Source organism: Torulaspora globosa, chromosome 5 (genome assembly GCF_014133895.1).
Source record: "Torulaspora globosa chromosome 5, complete sequence".
NCBI lineage: Eukaryota > Fungi > Ascomycota > Saccharomycetes > Saccharomycetales > Saccharomycetaceae > Torulaspora > Torulaspora globosa.
In genome coordinates this window covers 690,058-706,134 of record NC_050731.1, presented here as the reverse complement: position 1 = coordinate 706,134, position 16,077 = coordinate 690,058, and the positions used below count along the sequence as shown (strand labels likewise).

Sequence of the window (16,077 nt, the reverse complement as noted above, 5' to 3'; positions counted from 1 at the left end):
TTTGATATATTATAGGTTTTCAAAATCCTCTATTGAAAAATCTCGAGTTTGATACTAGGTTCTTCACGTTTGCGACAGGCGATTTTGGTTGAGACTGCGGCTGCTGTTGCCGTAGATCAGTCTGAATAACGGGGTTCCTGAACTGCGTCCTAGAGGGAGTTCTTGATGGTGTAGAAATTTTGAGATCATTCTTGATGAATTTGCTCCAGGCGGGATCTTGCACACGTCCCATGTTGAATTCGAATTGGCGAATTAACTGCACATTCCACTGGAAAATTAAAATATCTTTTCCCTCGTCATTACCAGTCTGTTCGTCACTATCCAGATCAAACGCACTCCAGTGCTGTTTCCACAATGCCAAATCCCATGGGACACCCTTCAGACTTAAGACAAAGGCCCAAACCGAAGAGTTGTAGTTGCCATTTGTTAGTTGTTTGTATGTCTCAGAATAATCGTCTGCAGAATCGACGGGGATAACCAACAATTTGATAAATTGCAAAATGCGATCCAAGTCGACGTCCATATGTTTTCGTACCCTCTTGAATGATGCAGATTGGGAGCTGTTAGTCACGCTAGCCACTGAATCGGGAAGAGTCAAGAGGGTGTGCTTCAGCAGTTCAAGATCCAGTAATAGTTGCTCTCCGATGTTGATGACTCTCTGAGGATCGAATTTTCGAGGCGAGCCTAAGTTACAGAGCGGTGGAGTACGCTGCAGCAAGCGTATTATATGTCCTGTAAATTCATGCGCAATGAGTTCAATAACTTTGTCCAAAAAGTTCCAGCAATACACGTCTCTATTAAACTGAGTCAAGATCATTTCTAGAGCAGGCTTTGTGCTCAAGCTGGCATCAGATGATGAAAAGGAGAGCACATTCCTCAAGGTTACCGCATAGCGACTGTAATCTTCCACAAGCACATGTGCCCAATCCGTGTTGTAGAATTCCTTCCAGGCGAAATCCAGGTCCAGCTTGAGAATGCGATTTAGTAGTAAATTTGTACCGCTTGTTAATAATTCTCCGTAAAGGTTTTTGACGCTGATAAATGCGTCGGAGATTCTACTTGAATTTTGGTTAACCGCAGTCAGCTTCTCCTCCAACTGGTCGATGGTAGTTGAACAATAATCTGCTGTGTTTATCAAAGCGACCGTATATTTGATCGTTTCCTCTTTGTTATGGATATCGACATTATCTGGCAAGAGCAAAGGCTTTAGGATCTTGTTTGAATACGTGACTAGCCATTTGGTGAAGAACGTGGCCAGTGCTAGCAGAATCTTTTCATCCGTCTTGTTTTCGATTAGTTCAAAAGTCTGACTGAGAACAGACCGGTAAGTCCTAAACAAATCAGCGCTCGAGGGAATAACCAATGAGTTGTTTGAAAAATCCACGGTACCAGCAGACATATAAGATAACATTTTCTCCTCCATCAGCTTGTCCTGGTGAGAAATCCACAGAGATATGTACGGCTCAAAACAAGCCGAAAGGCTGGTTTCTCGAAGCTTTCTGGAGAATCTCACGTCTATATACTTCTCGAAATCCAAGGTGTCCTGCAATGCACGCATGAAAAGATCAATTGATGAATTCTTATCGTGAAGAAGCTGATTCTTGAGTAAAATTTGCAAGTCCTTTCTCGTCGACTCATAAAATGAGCGCGTCATCCTCAAAGGGATTTCCCATTCCTGGGGAAAGAACCTGGCAAAAGATGTGTTGTAGTTGTTCAGGACCTTCTTGTAATAGATGAACCTTCGTGATATGTTTTCCAAAGATCCAGCTTCGTCGTCAACTTGGAAAATCTCCCGCATTTCATAGAGCAGTTTACTAACACACCAATCGATAATCTGGGTTTTGCCGCTGGTCCCAGACTCGAGCAGATCACAGGCGCCTTCTCGAAGTTCCCGCTCTAGACTGTGCCCCTCGGGCACTTTACCACCTAGCGCTTTACCGTAGCTTCGTTTTATACTCTCATAAGTGTCCATTCGCAGCCTTGAAATGGAGTTTAGCAACTTGTTTATTTCATCCACAGATTTGTAAGGCCTAAAAGTTGTTTCTGCCAAAGAACTCATGATTTTGAAAGAAGACGCCGCCTCCTTATAATTGTCGCCCTCGAGTAGGCTTTTGCACTGAACATAAGAGTCTGTCAGTATCTTCAAATTCTGAAAAAGCGTCATACATTGGATCAAGTTCCTTTTAGCATTGTCCAAATGAGAGATTCCTTCTGTGAGCCCTGAGATCGTCGATTGAGTGGAGGACGCAAACGATCTAGTCTCCTCAATCTCCCGAAAGATCTTCTCGAAATCGAATTCAACGTTAGTGATCTGTTCGGACGAACTTTCATCCTCCCTATCCTTCAGAATTTCTGTCTCTAAATCCGTTTTATACTTTCTTGTAGCGTGAATCAAACGATCGATCTCATCAAGGGATTCTCTAGCTGATAGGATGGTTGCTAAATCTTCGAAAGGGTCATAGTTTAAATCATTAGATATCATCTAGAAACCAAACGAATAAAAGCAGCTCAGAGGTGAAAGAAGCTCTTGACGAAGGAAAGGAAATAGGTGTCGTAAACGTCTACCATTCCTATCTATTCATCCAAGAGAACAAGTTACATTCCAAGTTGGTTATAGCCTATTTTTCAGTTATAGCGGTAGGGAAAAAAAGTGCTCCAGGGGAGGTTCGAACTCTCGACCTTCAGATTATGAGACTGACGCTCTTCCTACTGAGCTACTGAAGCACAGAAATTGGATGTTCGAATTGCGTTTAAAATTGTAATGAAGGAGAATTCTAGAACTGTAACTTACTATACAAGGACCTTTTCAACTGTAAATCGACCACGACTCCTTATTCTTGTGAAAGTCGATACTTGCTCAGCAAAAGAGCATGCTTACTATCCTCAGCTCAAAATTTCCTAGTGAAGGTGGCAAAATTTGAAAAAAGCGAGTTGCTTAACTTCAACTGTTATTCCTTCGACAAGTCATCGCCAGACAAAAGCAGAAGGTGCCTAAGTCCTACTGATGTCATTGAAACTACCTCAAAACCCCAACAGTGGTCTGTTCAAGCAGGGGTACAATAGTTACTCCAATGCCGACGGGCAAATCAACAAGTCGATCAATGCAATTCGTGAGATACATCAGATGTGTCTCACTTCAATGGGTCCATGTGGTCGGAACAAGGTAATTGTGAATCATTTGGGGAAAGTTATTGTTACCAACGATGCGGCCACGATGCTTCGAGAACTGGATATCGTCCATCCTGCTGTGAAAGTTCTGGTGATGGCCACGGAACAACAGAAGATTGACATGGGTGATAACACCAATTTGGTGATGATTCTAGCAGGCGAGCTTCTAATGGTGTGCGAAAAGCTAATTGCCTTAGGCCTTTCAGCTGTTGAGATCATTCAAGGTTTCAACATGGCCAAGAACTTCACGCTACAGGAGTTGGATAAGCTAGTCATCGGGGAGATCACTGAGAAGACAGATAAAGATGAATTGATTAAAGTAATCAAACCAGTGATCTCATCTAAAAAATACGGAAGCGAGGATCTGTTGAGCAAGCTGGTTGCTGAAGCGGTGTCGCATGTGTTGCCCCGGTCTGAATCCAGCTCGCCATACTTCAACGTCGATTCCATCAGAGTAGTCAAAATAATGGGTGGCTCTTTGTCCAACTCTACTGTTATCAAAGGCATGGTGTTTAACCGTGAGCCAGAGGGTCATGTCAAATCACTTCCAGAGGGCGTAAAGCATAAGGTTGCGGTCTTTACCTGTCCGATCGATATTGCCAACACAGAGACCAAGGGAACTGTCCTTTTGCATAACGCACAAGAAATGCTTGACTTCTCCAAAGGTGAGGAGGAGCAGATCGATGGGATGATGAAGGAAATCGCCGACATGGGCATTACCTGCGTTATAGCGGGCGCCGGAGTCGGTGAGCTAGCATTGCACTATCTGAACAGATACAAGATTTTAGTGCTCAAGGTTCCAAGCAAGTTTGAACTAAGAAGAATTTGCAGAGTTTGCGGAGCAACTCCTCTGCCAAGACTAGGTGCTCCAACCCCTGAAGAAATCGGTATTGTGGAGACAGTGAAGACGACAGAAATAGGAGGTGATAGAGTAACTGTTTTCAAGCAGGAGTTAGATGAGATTACGAGAACGGCTACCATCGTCCTGAGAGGTGCCACTCAAAATAACTTGGATGATATCGAAAGAGCAATCGATGATGGTGTCGCAGCCATCAAGGGACTGATGAAACCAGCAGGTGGTAAATTGCTTCCTGGGGCCGGTGCTACGGAGATCGAGCTCGTCTCAAGAATCACAAACTATGGGGAGAGAACACCGGGTCTACTGCAGCTAGCCATCAAGCAATTTGCACTAGCTTTTGAGGTCGTGCCACGTACGTTGGCCGAAACTGCGGGCCTAGACGTCAATGATGTTCTCCCAAATTTATACGCTGCTCACACAATCATCAGCGGCGAAGAAGAGCTGCAAAACGATGACGGCCTATATAAAGGCATTGACATTCAAAACGAAACATCGCAAGGTGTGAAGGACATTAGGGAAGAAGGAATTTACGATATGCTCGCGCCAAAGAAATTCGCCATCAATGTCGCTACAGAGGCCGCCACAACAATTTTGTCGATCGACCAGATTATCATGGCTAAGAGGGCTGGTGGCCCCACACCTCCCCCACAAGGTCCAAGGCCAGGCAACTGGGATCACGACGATTAATCTAGTAATCCAATTACATACAATATCAATACTGTATAATACTGCCTAGTGATCGTTTACTATGATTTTTCACCAGGCTAAGAGACCTAAAACTTTTCGAATTAGCGATGAGCTACTAAGAAAGGTCATCTAGGAGCACATCTTTCTGATCAATTGCGACCGTAGCAGCACCTTTACAGCTTCTTTGCAAGATTTAGACATGGGGAAAGTGAGAGGAAGGAAACATTTGAAAAAAACTCAAAAAGATGAGTTCATAGCCATCGAGCAACAGCCTGATGAACACGAAGCTCATGGAGCAGACAATTCCGAAGATTCGGATCCTAAAACGTTCTTTGGTATCTTGGATCGAGATGAATTAGAGTACTTTAAGCAAACGGAAGCAACTTTAGCCATGGATGCATTCGAGTCTCCGGAGGAGAAAAGTCATTTTGTTACCAGAGTCTTTGAAGAGTTTCAAGGCAAGGAACTTAAGTTAGTCACTTCGCAGATCTGCTCAAAACTTGTTGAACGTGTCATTTTGAATTGTAACGACGATCAGTTGAAAGCGATTTTTAAAGCCTGCAATGGGTTTTTCTTCAACTTAGCTTGTCACAAGTATGCTTCTCATGTTCTCGAGACCTTATTCGTTAGAAGCGCAGCGTTAGTTGAGAAGGAGCTTTTGACTCCTAGTTTTGATGAAGCTGCAATGGGAGACGGTAATGTGCACGTCACTATGGAGAACATGTTTTTGTTCATGCTGAACGAACTTAAGAGCCATCTGAAAGCTATGATTAAACAGCAATACGCGTCGCACGTTCTGCGAATACTGATATTGGTTTTGTCGTCCAAGAGATTACCCAATAGCACCATGAACAATTCTGCATTACGTTCCAAGAAGTCCAAAATTGCTCGTAAAATGATAGATATTAAAGACAATGAGGACTTTGACAAGGCATATCAGACACCTGAATCATTTAAGAAAGAGCTACGCGAGATGATGAGCACGTTGTACAAACAGTTCTCTGGAGACGCCAAGTCGAGGTCTGAGATAAGTCCCACTGAAGTGACTAAGTTTAGAGAATATTGTGTCGACAAAGTAGCATCACCCGTAATACAGCTGATAATACAGGTGGAAGGTATATTTGATCGAGACCGGTCTTTCTGGAGGTTGGCCTTCAATACCTCCGAGGAGAAGGACTCAAAGGAAGAGTCATTTGTGGAATATCTCCTGTCCGATCCGGTTGGCTCTCATTTTCTGCAGAACGTTGTTATGCATGCTAGACTGAAATATGTTCAAAGGTTATATGTCCTCTATATGAAGGACAGAATCGCCAAACTCGCCAAAAGAGATTCCACAGCCGCTTTTGTTTTACAAGCTTTGCTTGAGACTCTCAAGAATAAAGAGGTTAGTGAAATCTTGGATGCAGTAGTACCTGAACTGAGTATGCTGCTAAACTCAAATATGGATTTCGGAACCTCAATTATTAACGCTAGCATAAAGCAGGACAACTACCTAAGAGAGAAGGTCATCGAGCAATTGATTGCCAAATATTACCCCAAAGAGTCATCAGATAAAAACATCCTAGAGTCCTGTTTACTTTTGAACTCTTCCACCTTAGGAAACACGAGAGACGATTGGCCTACGGCAGAGGAGAGAAGAAGATCCTTGTTCTTGGAGAAAATCATTGACTATGACGATAAGTTCTTATCTGCAACCATCGAAAGTATGTTGTCGTTACCGGAGGAAAGGCTTTTGCAGATGTGTTACCATGGCGTGTTCTCGCATGTCGTGGAGCATGTGCTGCAACCCGAGCGAGTTGATACCATCAAGAGGAAGCTTTTGTTGAATGTACTGAGCAAGGATGTCGTCAATCTAGCTTGTAACGCCTACGGCTCCCACATCATGGATAAACTTTGGGTTTTCACAGCGAAGCTAACATTATACAAGGAACGCATTGCCTCTGCATTGGTCGGCGAGTCTGAGAAGGTGAAGAATAGTGTTTACGGTAGACAGGTGTGGAAGAACTGGAAGATGGAGCTGTATGTTAGAAAAAGATGGGACTGGAAGAGAGAGATCAAAGAGCAAGAACTTGAAATATTCCCTGATGCTAAGCCTCTCCAGCCAAAAGAGCAAGGCAGAGATTTGAAGCGTCACAGAGAACAAGATCATAATCAAGCGCATGTAAAAAGATCGCATTAATTAGATACGCATACATACTTCCGCCACAAAATGTAATATAGGAACGAGCACATAACTCGGAATAACCACAAAAGCAGGCTATCACCATGTGGAAGTACCTCTTCTCAACTTCAAGCCAAGGTAGCGAGCCACATCGTTGAAGACATCCTCCAACTGATCGGAAGAATATTTCTTCAACTCTTTCTCCACTTCTTCGTCTTTAATCTCACTGATATGGAACTCTTCCACTTTCCCCTCAAGATAGTCCTCGAATTGCTCTTGTTCCTTCAAACTTGGAGGCAACAACTCGTAAAACTTGGCTAGTTTGTACAACGCCGTGTCAGAGATTCTCTCGAATTCCTCCAACGATCTCGGGAAGAAGCCTTCTGCAGGAATTTCAGCATCCGAGTTGGGTAAAGGCGATATTAAATCCTTTGGATCGCTTTTTGTCGAGTTCACCAGTCTCCTAATCGACCTCTCCTCAATATTTTCCAATTGTCCCTGAAGTTCTCCGACTAACTGCACCAAATCTTCGTTTGTAGCATAGTCTGCTGCTTCAACCTGGGAACCAGACTTGGAAGCAGGTGCTTTGCCAAACGCTTCCACTCCGGCCTTCTGCCTAGCCACTTGCAATTCCAACACATTTTGACCAGTCTTTGAAATGATCAAACTCTGACGTTTCACCAACTCCTGCAATTCAGCTACCTGCTGTTTCAACAATTCCAATTCACTAGACATCTCGATCCTATTTGAAGTCTTCTATACCTTCTAGTTGTTAGTCAAAGTGAACCCTTCTTGTCAGCCTCGTCTCCCTGTTAATCAATGGTGCTAATGAGATCACGTGATCCTGCCAACTCTTCAAGAATCAGCTTCTAGCTGCTTATGGCGACTCTGCAAGCGGCTAGAGCTCTGTAATGATTCACAGTTGTAGTGCGCTTAGAGTGTTTGTGATTTTGTTGACCGCTTTGTTGTTTCTCTCGCGATTTCTTCGCTGCGACAACTTGCCTTTACTTACCTCATCGGCAGCTCGCTTCAGCCTGTCTATCTCTTCGTCTTTCTTGACCAACTTGCGGCCGCCGCTGTCGAGCTCATAGTTGTCGAGGAAGTCGTCCAACATCGATTCGAAGTCGGGCCGCTCCTTGGACATGTCGAACGGTTGGTAGTTGTCTTCGTCTTCTAGCTGTTCCTCCTGGTAGTTTTCGTAGCCCGATATTATCTGGTCGTATTTGTCGTCCAAAACAGTCATTGTCTCAGTACGTGCAATGGCGCTCGAAGTCATCGAAAAGCCAGAGACGTCGGACATAGCGCCCTTCTTGCGACGCTCTTTCCTCTTTTTGCCCGCCTTCTGTGCGAAGCTTGGCAGATCGCCGAGGACGTCTTGGTCTTCGAGTTCTGGGCTGAGACTCTCGAGCTCTTCAAGTTCGCCGTCTGTGTCGTTGGCCTGCTTTTGTTGCTTCTGGAACCTTCTGACGTCCGCTTGGTAATCGAGGTTTCTCAGGTCCTCTAGGTTCTCAACGTTTGCGAATGTAGCCAGCTCTTCATGATACTGCTCCTCTTCATAATCCCCCAGGTTATCGACGTCCCACTCGTCCAGCTGGTCTGCGAATGCTTCTGCATCTTCGGCTTGCCCGCTTTCGAGCAGCTCTGCAAATATGTCGTCTTCTTCGTTATCCTGCTCGCTTGCACCCTCTTGCGTCTTCAAATCAGATTTTTTAACCACAATGTCGTCGTTGACCACATAAGCCTCGTCTTCTAGCGCTTCCAGCACCTCTCGCAATGCCGGATTCAGGTCTGGTCTGAACCCACTGATCTCTTCAGGCACTTCCTGCTGATGGAGCAGGTACTCCGGTTTGGCAATCCCTCTCTGGAAGACAGAGCTGCTCCCTTTCGCCGCTTGTTGTTCGTCCCCATATCTAGGCTCGACCAATAAATCGTCAAGGGACTTCTTCTTGGGCTCACTCGTCTTCGCTGGGATAAAGAATGAGTTCTCAGGATCTCTACCAATGGGTCTCAAATGCTGAGTGTAGTCGTATTTGGAGTCATCGAAAGTAATCCCATATAGAGCTGCTTCACCCAAGTGTTCGTTGCGCTTCTCCAACCGTTGTGAAGCCGATTTTCGCTCCAGTATCCCTTGCGTGTCTTTTGAACCAGGCTTTTGTCCTGGAGAAGCTACAGGAACCAGAACATGGTCGGTAGCGTTTGAATCATAGTAATGAGGATCATCGTGCGGTCTGTGAACGACAACGTACTTTTGTGCATTTTTCTTGCTGAATCTCTTCGACATGTTCTGGAGTCGATTGCCAATCAATTGATAGAATTGAGACCAAGATAGAGATAACCGCTTTCTTAGCACTTTATCTCATCTCATCTCATCTCGTATCGCATCTAGTTTATTGACCTGAAATTTTTCAGTCACTAAATACGGACATTGAAAAATAATACCAATTATAACCGATGTTCAGCTCAATGGTAGCTGCTAAGGCAAGTCGAGCACTTGAATAAGTGCTGCTGGGATCTATGTTTATACTGAGTAAGATAAATGACCTGGTCAGAATTGCTCCGGATCAGTTTCATCGAGATACTGTGTATTCTGTGACTCACCAGTTGAATAAGAAATTCGCCAACAAGATAATTCCGCATGTTGGGCTTTGCATTACGATTTATGATTTACTAGAGGTGGATGAAGGCCAATTGAAGCCAGGTGATGGAGCTTCATATATATATGTGACCTTCAGAGCACTTGTATTCAAGCCTTTTGCGGGCGAAGTGATCACAGGCTGGGTTTCGAAGTGCACTGCGGAGGGCATCAAAGTGTCTTTGCTTGGTCTATTCGACGATATCTTTATACCCAAGAAGATGCTTTTCGAAGGTTGTTACTACTCTCCAGACGATAATGCTTGGGTTTGGCCAATGGATGAAGAGACGAAACTTTACTTCGATGTTAATGAGAAGATTAGATTCAGAGTAGAGCAGGAGATCTTTGTGGATGTCAAGCCAAAATCACCTAAAGAGCGAGAGCTGGAAGAGCAAGCTCAGCAGCAAGAGATGGAGGAAGGTTTACCGCAAACCGCAGTTACAAAGCCACCCGCTTACGCTATACTGGGCAGTTGTCAAACTGACGGCATGGGTGTGGTGAGCTGGTGGGAGTGAGGGTGAATCGATGCCCGAAATTAATTTGTTTACTATTTCGCATTGCATATACTATGTACTATACAAAAAATTTCAATCAGAGCTGTCCAACGCTGGGCAGCAACAAGTCCCTCGCGCTGGCATGTTTATGCCGATGAAGTTTATGCATCTTACTACACAACTAGTTATATTGCATATAACGAGAAGTGGAGCTAAATTTCTTGTAACCATTGATGACTTTTTCAACAGCTTTTAAGAAATCCTTCTCAGTTGCTACCTTCCTTCTGGCCCTGATGGCAAACATACCTGCCTCTGTGCAAACCGATCTTAATTCTGCTCCTGTCGAGTTCGGACAAAGCCTTGAAATAAGTTCCCACCTTATGCCCCTCTCAACACTCATTGATTTTGAATGAATACGGAAAATATTTGCGCGTCCTTCCAGGTCTGGTAGCGAGAATTCCACTTTACGGTCGATTCTGCCCGGTCTTAACAAAGCGGGATCCAACGTGTTGGGCCTATTCGTGGCAAACATGACTTTAATGTTACCACGAGGATCGAAACCATCCAGTTGTGTGATAAGCTCCAGCATAGTTCTCTGCACTTCGTTATCACCACCTGCACCATCATCAAAACGCGCGCCACCAATGGCATCGATTTCATCGAAGAACACAATGCATGCCTTTTTCGTCCTGGCCATCTCAAATAGTTCTCGCACCATACGTGCACCTTCACCAACGTACTTTTGAACCAGCTCTGAACCAATGACTCTAATAAACGTTGCGTCTGTTCTGTTGGCAACCGCACGAGCGCAAAGGGTCTTACCTGTACCGGGAGGTCCGTACAATAGAATACCTTTAGGTGGATCTATACCAAGTGCTGCAAATCTTTCTGGGGACAGCAGAGGTAGCTCTACCACTTCTCTCAACTTCTCAATCTGCTCTTTACAACCACCTACATCGCTGTAAGTAACGTCCGGCTTCTCCTCCACAGTCATCATAGTCACAGAAGGGTCGATCCTTGGAGGAAGGGGTAATTCGATGTGGTACTTCGATCTATCGACGCCCACTCTCATGCCTTCTTCAATATCCGTCGGAGATACTCGCTCGCCTAGTCCCACCACGAACTTAGCGATCTGCTTCAAATTGATAACATACTTGGCACCCTCATCGTCGTCCCCTTCAGCTGCTTCACGAGACTCGCTAGCCTCGAGACCGTTTCCGGCGAGAGTGGCTGAATCCAGCCCATCTTCGTTTCGGTTCCCATTCTCATTATCGCTGCTCCTGATGATCTTGGTGCAACGAGCAACCTGCAAGGGATGTTCTTCGCTCAATCTTTGTCTGTCTCCCATGATATCCCAAAGATGCGAAGGTGCCAGCCCTGTATCACTTTCCTTAACGCCTGCCTTTTCCTTGATTCTATTTTCTATATCCTTCAGATCCTTCTCAGTCTGTTTAAGCTTGCCAGCATAAGGTGCTGCCCCATATGTCTTAAGCACTTGAATATCTCCCTCTGTTAGAGGAACATTTTTCTCATCGGCAGCTGATTTTTCAGCCTCATCCTCAACTGGCGCCTTGTACTTCTCCCAATCCTCCTTTGGCGGCATTGTAAATCACTATACTCCCTGCAAGATCGACTTCACTGGCGAGTTACCGTTGGTTCGGTGGCAAATAGCCCTTATAGTTTATACTTTGGACTAGATGTAAGTTACCAAGGAATCACAATATACGAAGACTCAAATTGATAGTGATGAAGACTTATAAGCCATTCAAGAGCCCCACATTAACGTGCTCTGGTAGGAATTATAGATCATTATCAGTATGCCGATGGCGGCGATGGATAGATCTGCCACGAGTGAAAGTTTGGAGGCGCCTCTGTCCTTGAAGGCCTTGAAATGCAATAAAGGTGGATACACGTAGATTAATGGGACGCAGGCGACGGAGCCAACCAGAGATACGAACTTATCCAGGTCATTTGCACCGATCCATGCGACCAATGACGTGAGGATCACAATGGCAGCTCGGAAGTAATTCTTCAACCATTTGATGCGTGGATTGTGTTTCCCTGAAGCGTTTGTAGGAAAAGACCAGTTTTCTAGGATACGAATAGCTGGAAACAGTTGCAGAGGGGTGGAGAGGAGAATCGCCAATGCGTATAGCAGTTGTGAGGATTTGGTGAAGGCAGAGTCCTGTGGGAAATTGAGCAAAACGACAACTTCGACTTTGGAACCGAATGCTGCGTAACACAGGAGAGCGCTTGAGATAAACAGAAGGGTGACTGCACCCATCACGCCAAGTAAACATTTGTTGAACAGAGCGGGTTTCTCCATGGACTCCTGGATCGGGATCAGGAGCCCGATGCCCTCAAAAGTGAAGATGGCAGTTCCAACGAAAAGTGACCAGTCCGATTTATTGAACGTCTGCATCGATTCGGACGCAATGCCATGCTTGAAGATGTAGTAGGAAGGATAGTAATAGACGTAGATGAGACCCAGCAGTATGAACACGTCCGCCACAAGTGTCGTGCCGCTCAGCTTGGCGATGTTTCGAGTCAATGCCAGCGGAATGAACAGTAGCGTTTGAAATAAGATATAGCCTGCCAGTCCCACAGCATCACGGTACACGCCCAGCACGTTCTCGCAGAACACCTTCAAGTTTGTCGCTGTGAAGACCACGTAGGCTGCAGAAAACCCAATTTGCGACAGAGCGATCGAAAGCAGGATCATAAACTTCATTTTGGGCCCAAAGAGCCTCAAGCCCAGGTCGCCGTACCCGTTGACGCCCACCATGTCCTTGGTGGCTATCAAAGAGACGAAGCACATGAACGACGCCACCGCACAGACAAGCAGACAAACCGCGCTAAAAGCCCAGCCACCGTTGTCGAACGCCTTGGGCAGAAACAACACCCCGGTCCCGATGAAGGATTTCAAAAGCAGTAGCACCGCCTTGAAAGTGCTTGCCTTGTGACGTTTCGACTCTCTTTCCCGACGATCCAGCAGCACAGTCTCGTCATCCCTATCGCGCGCTTCCCACCTCTCCACCTCCTCAACCTCTTCCTCCTCAAGATCTTCACCCGCGAAGTGACCATACAGAGCCAAAAACTCGATAAAATTCCTGGTAAAGAAATTCGGCGGCGGGGCGTCGTCCCCGTATCGTTGCTGGTGCTGCTGCAACAGGAACGATCTTCTGAACCCACCGGGCGCCGTGATTTCTTCGTGGCTCATCGCCGTCTGCGGCAGCTGCTCCCCCTGCTGCAAGAAGCTTTGATTCGTCGAAGAGTGAATGGACACTCCAGAGAAACTCATCGACCTTCGCCTACGCTGCGGCACAGGCTGTACCAAATCGCCGCTCTGAAGCGGCACCGGGTGGTCCTGTGTCCATCTGTAAAGATCTCTAGTGATGTCGCCGCTCTGCAATTGCAAATTATTAGGACTCTGAACCAAATGGCGAGCCACTATCTCCAGTGTCTGCTGGCTCTCACGATTAACAGACCCATACGACTTAGCCATATCCTCATCACGTGCCGGGTTCTTTAACAGTGCTGCTGTTGTACTGGGTCTTCTGCTGATGTTGAGTCCACCCTGACCGGCAAGGGATCCCAGCGAGACATTTGAAGCACTAGGCGACATGTGGGAAACCATCTCGGGACGCTCATCTACTTCGTGTAAACTAAGATCAGGACTCGTACAACCCGTCATATAGAAAGACGAGTACTTCAACAAATCCACCTACATTGTGACCACGTATACAACGACCTGCATCCGCGTCAGTAAATCGAAAAATTAATTGTTGAAAAAAAAAATGTCAAGAATTTGTGACACTTCTCGGAGTCCCGGAGTTAACCGCGAAATTTCGGAGCGAGCTCGGCGCCGCGATCCCGGTGGTTGGAAAAGGTCACGTGAGAGTTTTCGGGGAAAGAGACTGATCTTAGTCGCCCCGGTATATATAACTAAGCAATGAGCAGAGTACTCTGGGAAGGCAATCAGTAAGATTCTTCGAAGGCTGAGACAGATTGGTTGGTGCTGATACCGTGGTGTTGAAAGTGTTTTACGTTGTAAAATGTTGTCGGTGAGGAGTAATGTTGCCTTAAGGCTTGGAGCGCTTAAAAGGCATTTTTCGAAAAGTTGTGTGAGATTACAGACGGTTGGCGATGTGCAGGGTGATGCCAATCCGATGAAGGGCTCTAAGTATCATGTGGTGGACCATGAGTATGACTGTGTGGTGGTGGGGGCCGGTGGTGCTGGTCTTAGAGCTGCTTTTGGTCTTGCCGAGGCAGGCTACAAGACTGCGTGTATCTCGAAATTGTTTCCTACCAGATCTCACACGGTGGCTGCACAGGGTGGTATCAACGCGGCTCTCGGGAATATGCATAAGGACGACTGGCAGTGGCACATGTACGATACAGTCAAAGGGTCAGATTGGCTGGGAGACCAGGATTCGATCCATTACATGACGAGAGAGGCTCCCAAGTCTATTATTGAGCTGGAGCATTTTGGTGTGCCTTTCTCGCGTACTGAGTCCGGCAGGATTTACCAGAGAGCATTCGGTGGACAGTCCAAGGAATACGGTAAGGGAGGACAGGCGTACAGGACGTGTGCCGTGGCAGATAGAACTGGTCATGCGCTTTTGCACACGCTGTATGGTCAGGCATTGAGGCATAACACGCATTTTTTCATCGAATATTTCGCGATGGACCTGTTGACGCACAACGGCGAGGTGGTCGGTGTGATCGCTTACAACCAGGAGGACGGTACGATCCACCGTTTCAGGGCCCACAAGACCATTATGGCCACCGGTGGCTACGGGAGAACGTACTTTTCGTGCACTTCTGCCCACACCTGTACCGGTGACGGTAATGCGATGGTGTCACGTGCGGGCTTCCCATTGCAGGATCTTGAGTTTGTGCAGTTCCATCCTTCTGGTATCTACGGTTCTGGCTGTCTGATCACCGAGGGCGCCCGTGGTGAGGGTGGCTTCCTGGTGAACAGCGAAGGTGAGCGGTTCATGGAGCGCTATGCCCCTACGGCCAAGGACCTGGCGTGTAGAGATGTCGTGTCACGTGCCATGACTCTAGAGATCAAGGAAGGCAGAGGTGTCGGCAAGGATAAGGACCATATCTACTTGCAATTGTCGCATCTGCCAGCTTCAGTGCTCAAGGAGAGGCTACCGGGCATCTCTGAGACGGCAGCTATTTTTGCCGGTGTCGATGTTACAAAACAGCCAATTCCAGTGTTGCCCACCGTTCATTACAACATGGGTGGTATCCCAACGAAATGGAATGGTGAAGCTTTGACCATTGACGAGAACAGCGGTGAGGAGAAAGTAATCCCAGGGTTGTTGGCCTGTGGTGAAGCCGCATGTGTTTCTGTGCACGGTGCAAACAGACTGGGAGCTAATTCGCTACTAGATTTGGTTGTCTTTGGCCGTGCTGTTGCTCACACGATCTCAGATAGCTTACAACCGGGTCTACCTCACAAGCCCTTGCCTTCCGACTTGGGCAAGGAATCAATTGCCAATTTAGAAAAATTGAGAACCGCAGACGGTTCTAGGCCAACCTCTGAGATCAGACTACACATGCAAAAGACCATGCAAGCAGATGTCTCTGTGTTTAGAACTCAGGAAACTTTGGACGCCGGTGTCAGAAACATCACTGAAGTGGACAATACTTTCAAGGACGTCCATGTCTCTGATAGATCCATGATCTGGAACTCCGATCTTGTAGAGACCTTGGAGCTACAGAACTTATTGACAAATGCAACACAGACGGCAGCTTCTGCAGCTGCAAGAAAGGAATCTCGTGGTGCTCACGCAAGAGAAGATTACCCAGAGAGAGACGACGAAAACTGGTTGAAGCACACTTTGTCGTGGCAAAAGAACACGGCTGATCCTGTCCGTCTAGGATACAGAGGTGTTGTGCAAACAACCTTGGACGAAAACGAATGTAAACCAGTACCACCGGCAGTAAGAGCTTATTAAAGATCTTCGCATAGTCTCGCTGCTCTATCTATATATTTATTATCATGTCTTTATAACTTTCGACTATTAACGCAAGAAAAAAGGTAATCGAGGACCAGAAGATC

At 46.2% G+C, this 16,077-nt stretch overlaps 9 protein-coding genes and 1 non-coding gene across 10 annotated transcripts; 4 read left to right on the top strand and 6 right to left on the bottom strand.

Moving 5' to 3' along the window:
• Nucleotides 1-19: 19 nt before the first annotated feature.
• On the bottom strand, nt 20-2,482 carry VPS53 (Vps53p; the record flags this gene model as incomplete). Its single annotated transcript, XM_037284259.1, has 1 exon — nt 20-2,482. The coding sequence occupies one exon, from the start codon at nt 2,480-2,482 to the stop codon at nt 20-22; it is 2,463 nt and encodes an 820-aa protein (XP_037140155.1).
• A 169-nt stretch (nt 2,483-2,651) lies between these two features.
• HG536_0Etrna4M lies at nt 2,652-2,724 on the bottom strand. The gene has a single exon. It is a non-coding gene; the product is annotated as a tRNA-Met (tRNA).
• A 280-nt stretch (nt 2,725-3,004) lies between these two features.
• On the top strand, nt 3,005-4,714 carry CCT8 (chaperonin-containing T-complex subunit CCT8; the record flags this gene model as incomplete). Its single annotated transcript, XM_037284258.1, has 1 exon — nt 3,005-4,714. One exon carries the CDS (start codon nt 3,005-3,007, stop codon nt 4,712-4,714), a length of 1,710 nt encoding a protein of 569 aa, XP_037140154.1.
• A 199-nt stretch (nt 4,715-4,913) lies between these two features.
• NOP9 (RNA-binding RNA processing protein NOP9) lies at nt 4,914-6,893 on the top strand (the record flags this gene model as incomplete). The annotated part of the gene is made up of 1 exon (XM_037284257.1): nt 4,914-6,893. The coding sequence occupies one exon, from the start codon at nt 4,914-4,916 to the stop codon at nt 6,891-6,893; it is 1,980 nt and encodes a 659-aa protein (XP_037140153.1).
• An 81-nt stretch (nt 6,894-6,974) lies between these two features.
• Nucleotides 6,975-7,610, bottom strand: MRP8 (Mrp8p; the record flags this gene model as incomplete). Its single annotated transcript, XM_037284256.1, has 1 exon — nt 6,975-7,610. One exon carries the CDS (start codon nt 7,608-7,610, stop codon nt 6,975-6,977), a length of 636 nt encoding a protein of 211 aa, XP_037140152.1.
• A 181-nt stretch (nt 7,611-7,791) lies between these two features.
• LTV1 (ribosome biogenesis protein LTV1) lies at nt 7,792-9,156 on the bottom strand (the record flags this gene model as incomplete). Its single annotated transcript, XM_037284255.1, has 1 exon — nt 7,792-9,156. The coding sequence occupies one exon, from the start codon at nt 9,154-9,156 to the stop codon at nt 7,792-7,794; it is 1,365 nt and encodes a 454-aa protein (XP_037140151.1).
• Nucleotides 9,157-9,389: 233 nt separating this feature from the next.
• On the top strand, nt 9,390-10,022 carry RPC25 (DNA-directed RNA polymerase III subunit RPC25; the record flags this gene model as incomplete). Its single annotated transcript, XM_037284254.1, has 1 exon — nt 9,390-10,022. The coding sequence occupies one exon, from the start codon at nt 9,390-9,392 to the stop codon at nt 10,020-10,022; it is 633 nt and encodes a 210-aa protein (XP_037140150.1).
• Nucleotides 10,023-10,182: 160 nt separating this feature from the next.
• Nucleotides 10,183-11,604, bottom strand: RPT1 (proteasome regulatory particle base subunit RPT1; the record flags this gene model as incomplete). The annotated part of the gene is made up of 1 exon (XM_037284253.1): nt 10,183-11,604. One exon carries the CDS (start codon nt 11,602-11,604, stop codon nt 10,183-10,185), a length of 1,422 nt encoding a protein of 473 aa, XP_037140149.1.
• A 162-nt stretch (nt 11,605-11,766) lies between these two features.
• On the bottom strand, nt 11,767-13,695 carry AVT3 (Avt3p; the record flags this gene model as incomplete). The annotated part of the gene is made up of 1 exon (XM_037284252.1): nt 11,767-13,695. The coding sequence occupies one exon, from the start codon at nt 13,693-13,695 to the stop codon at nt 11,767-11,769; it is 1,929 nt and encodes a 642-aa protein (XP_037140148.1).
• Nucleotides 13,696-14,056: 361 nt separating this feature from the next.
• Nucleotides 14,057-15,973, top strand: SDH1 (succinate dehydrogenase flavoprotein subunit SDH1; the record flags this gene model as incomplete). The annotated part of the gene is made up of 1 exon (XM_037284251.1): nt 14,057-15,973. One exon carries the CDS (start codon nt 14,057-14,059, stop codon nt 15,971-15,973), a length of 1,917 nt encoding a protein of 638 aa, XP_037140147.1.
• Nucleotides 15,974-16,077: the final 104 nt, after the last annotated feature.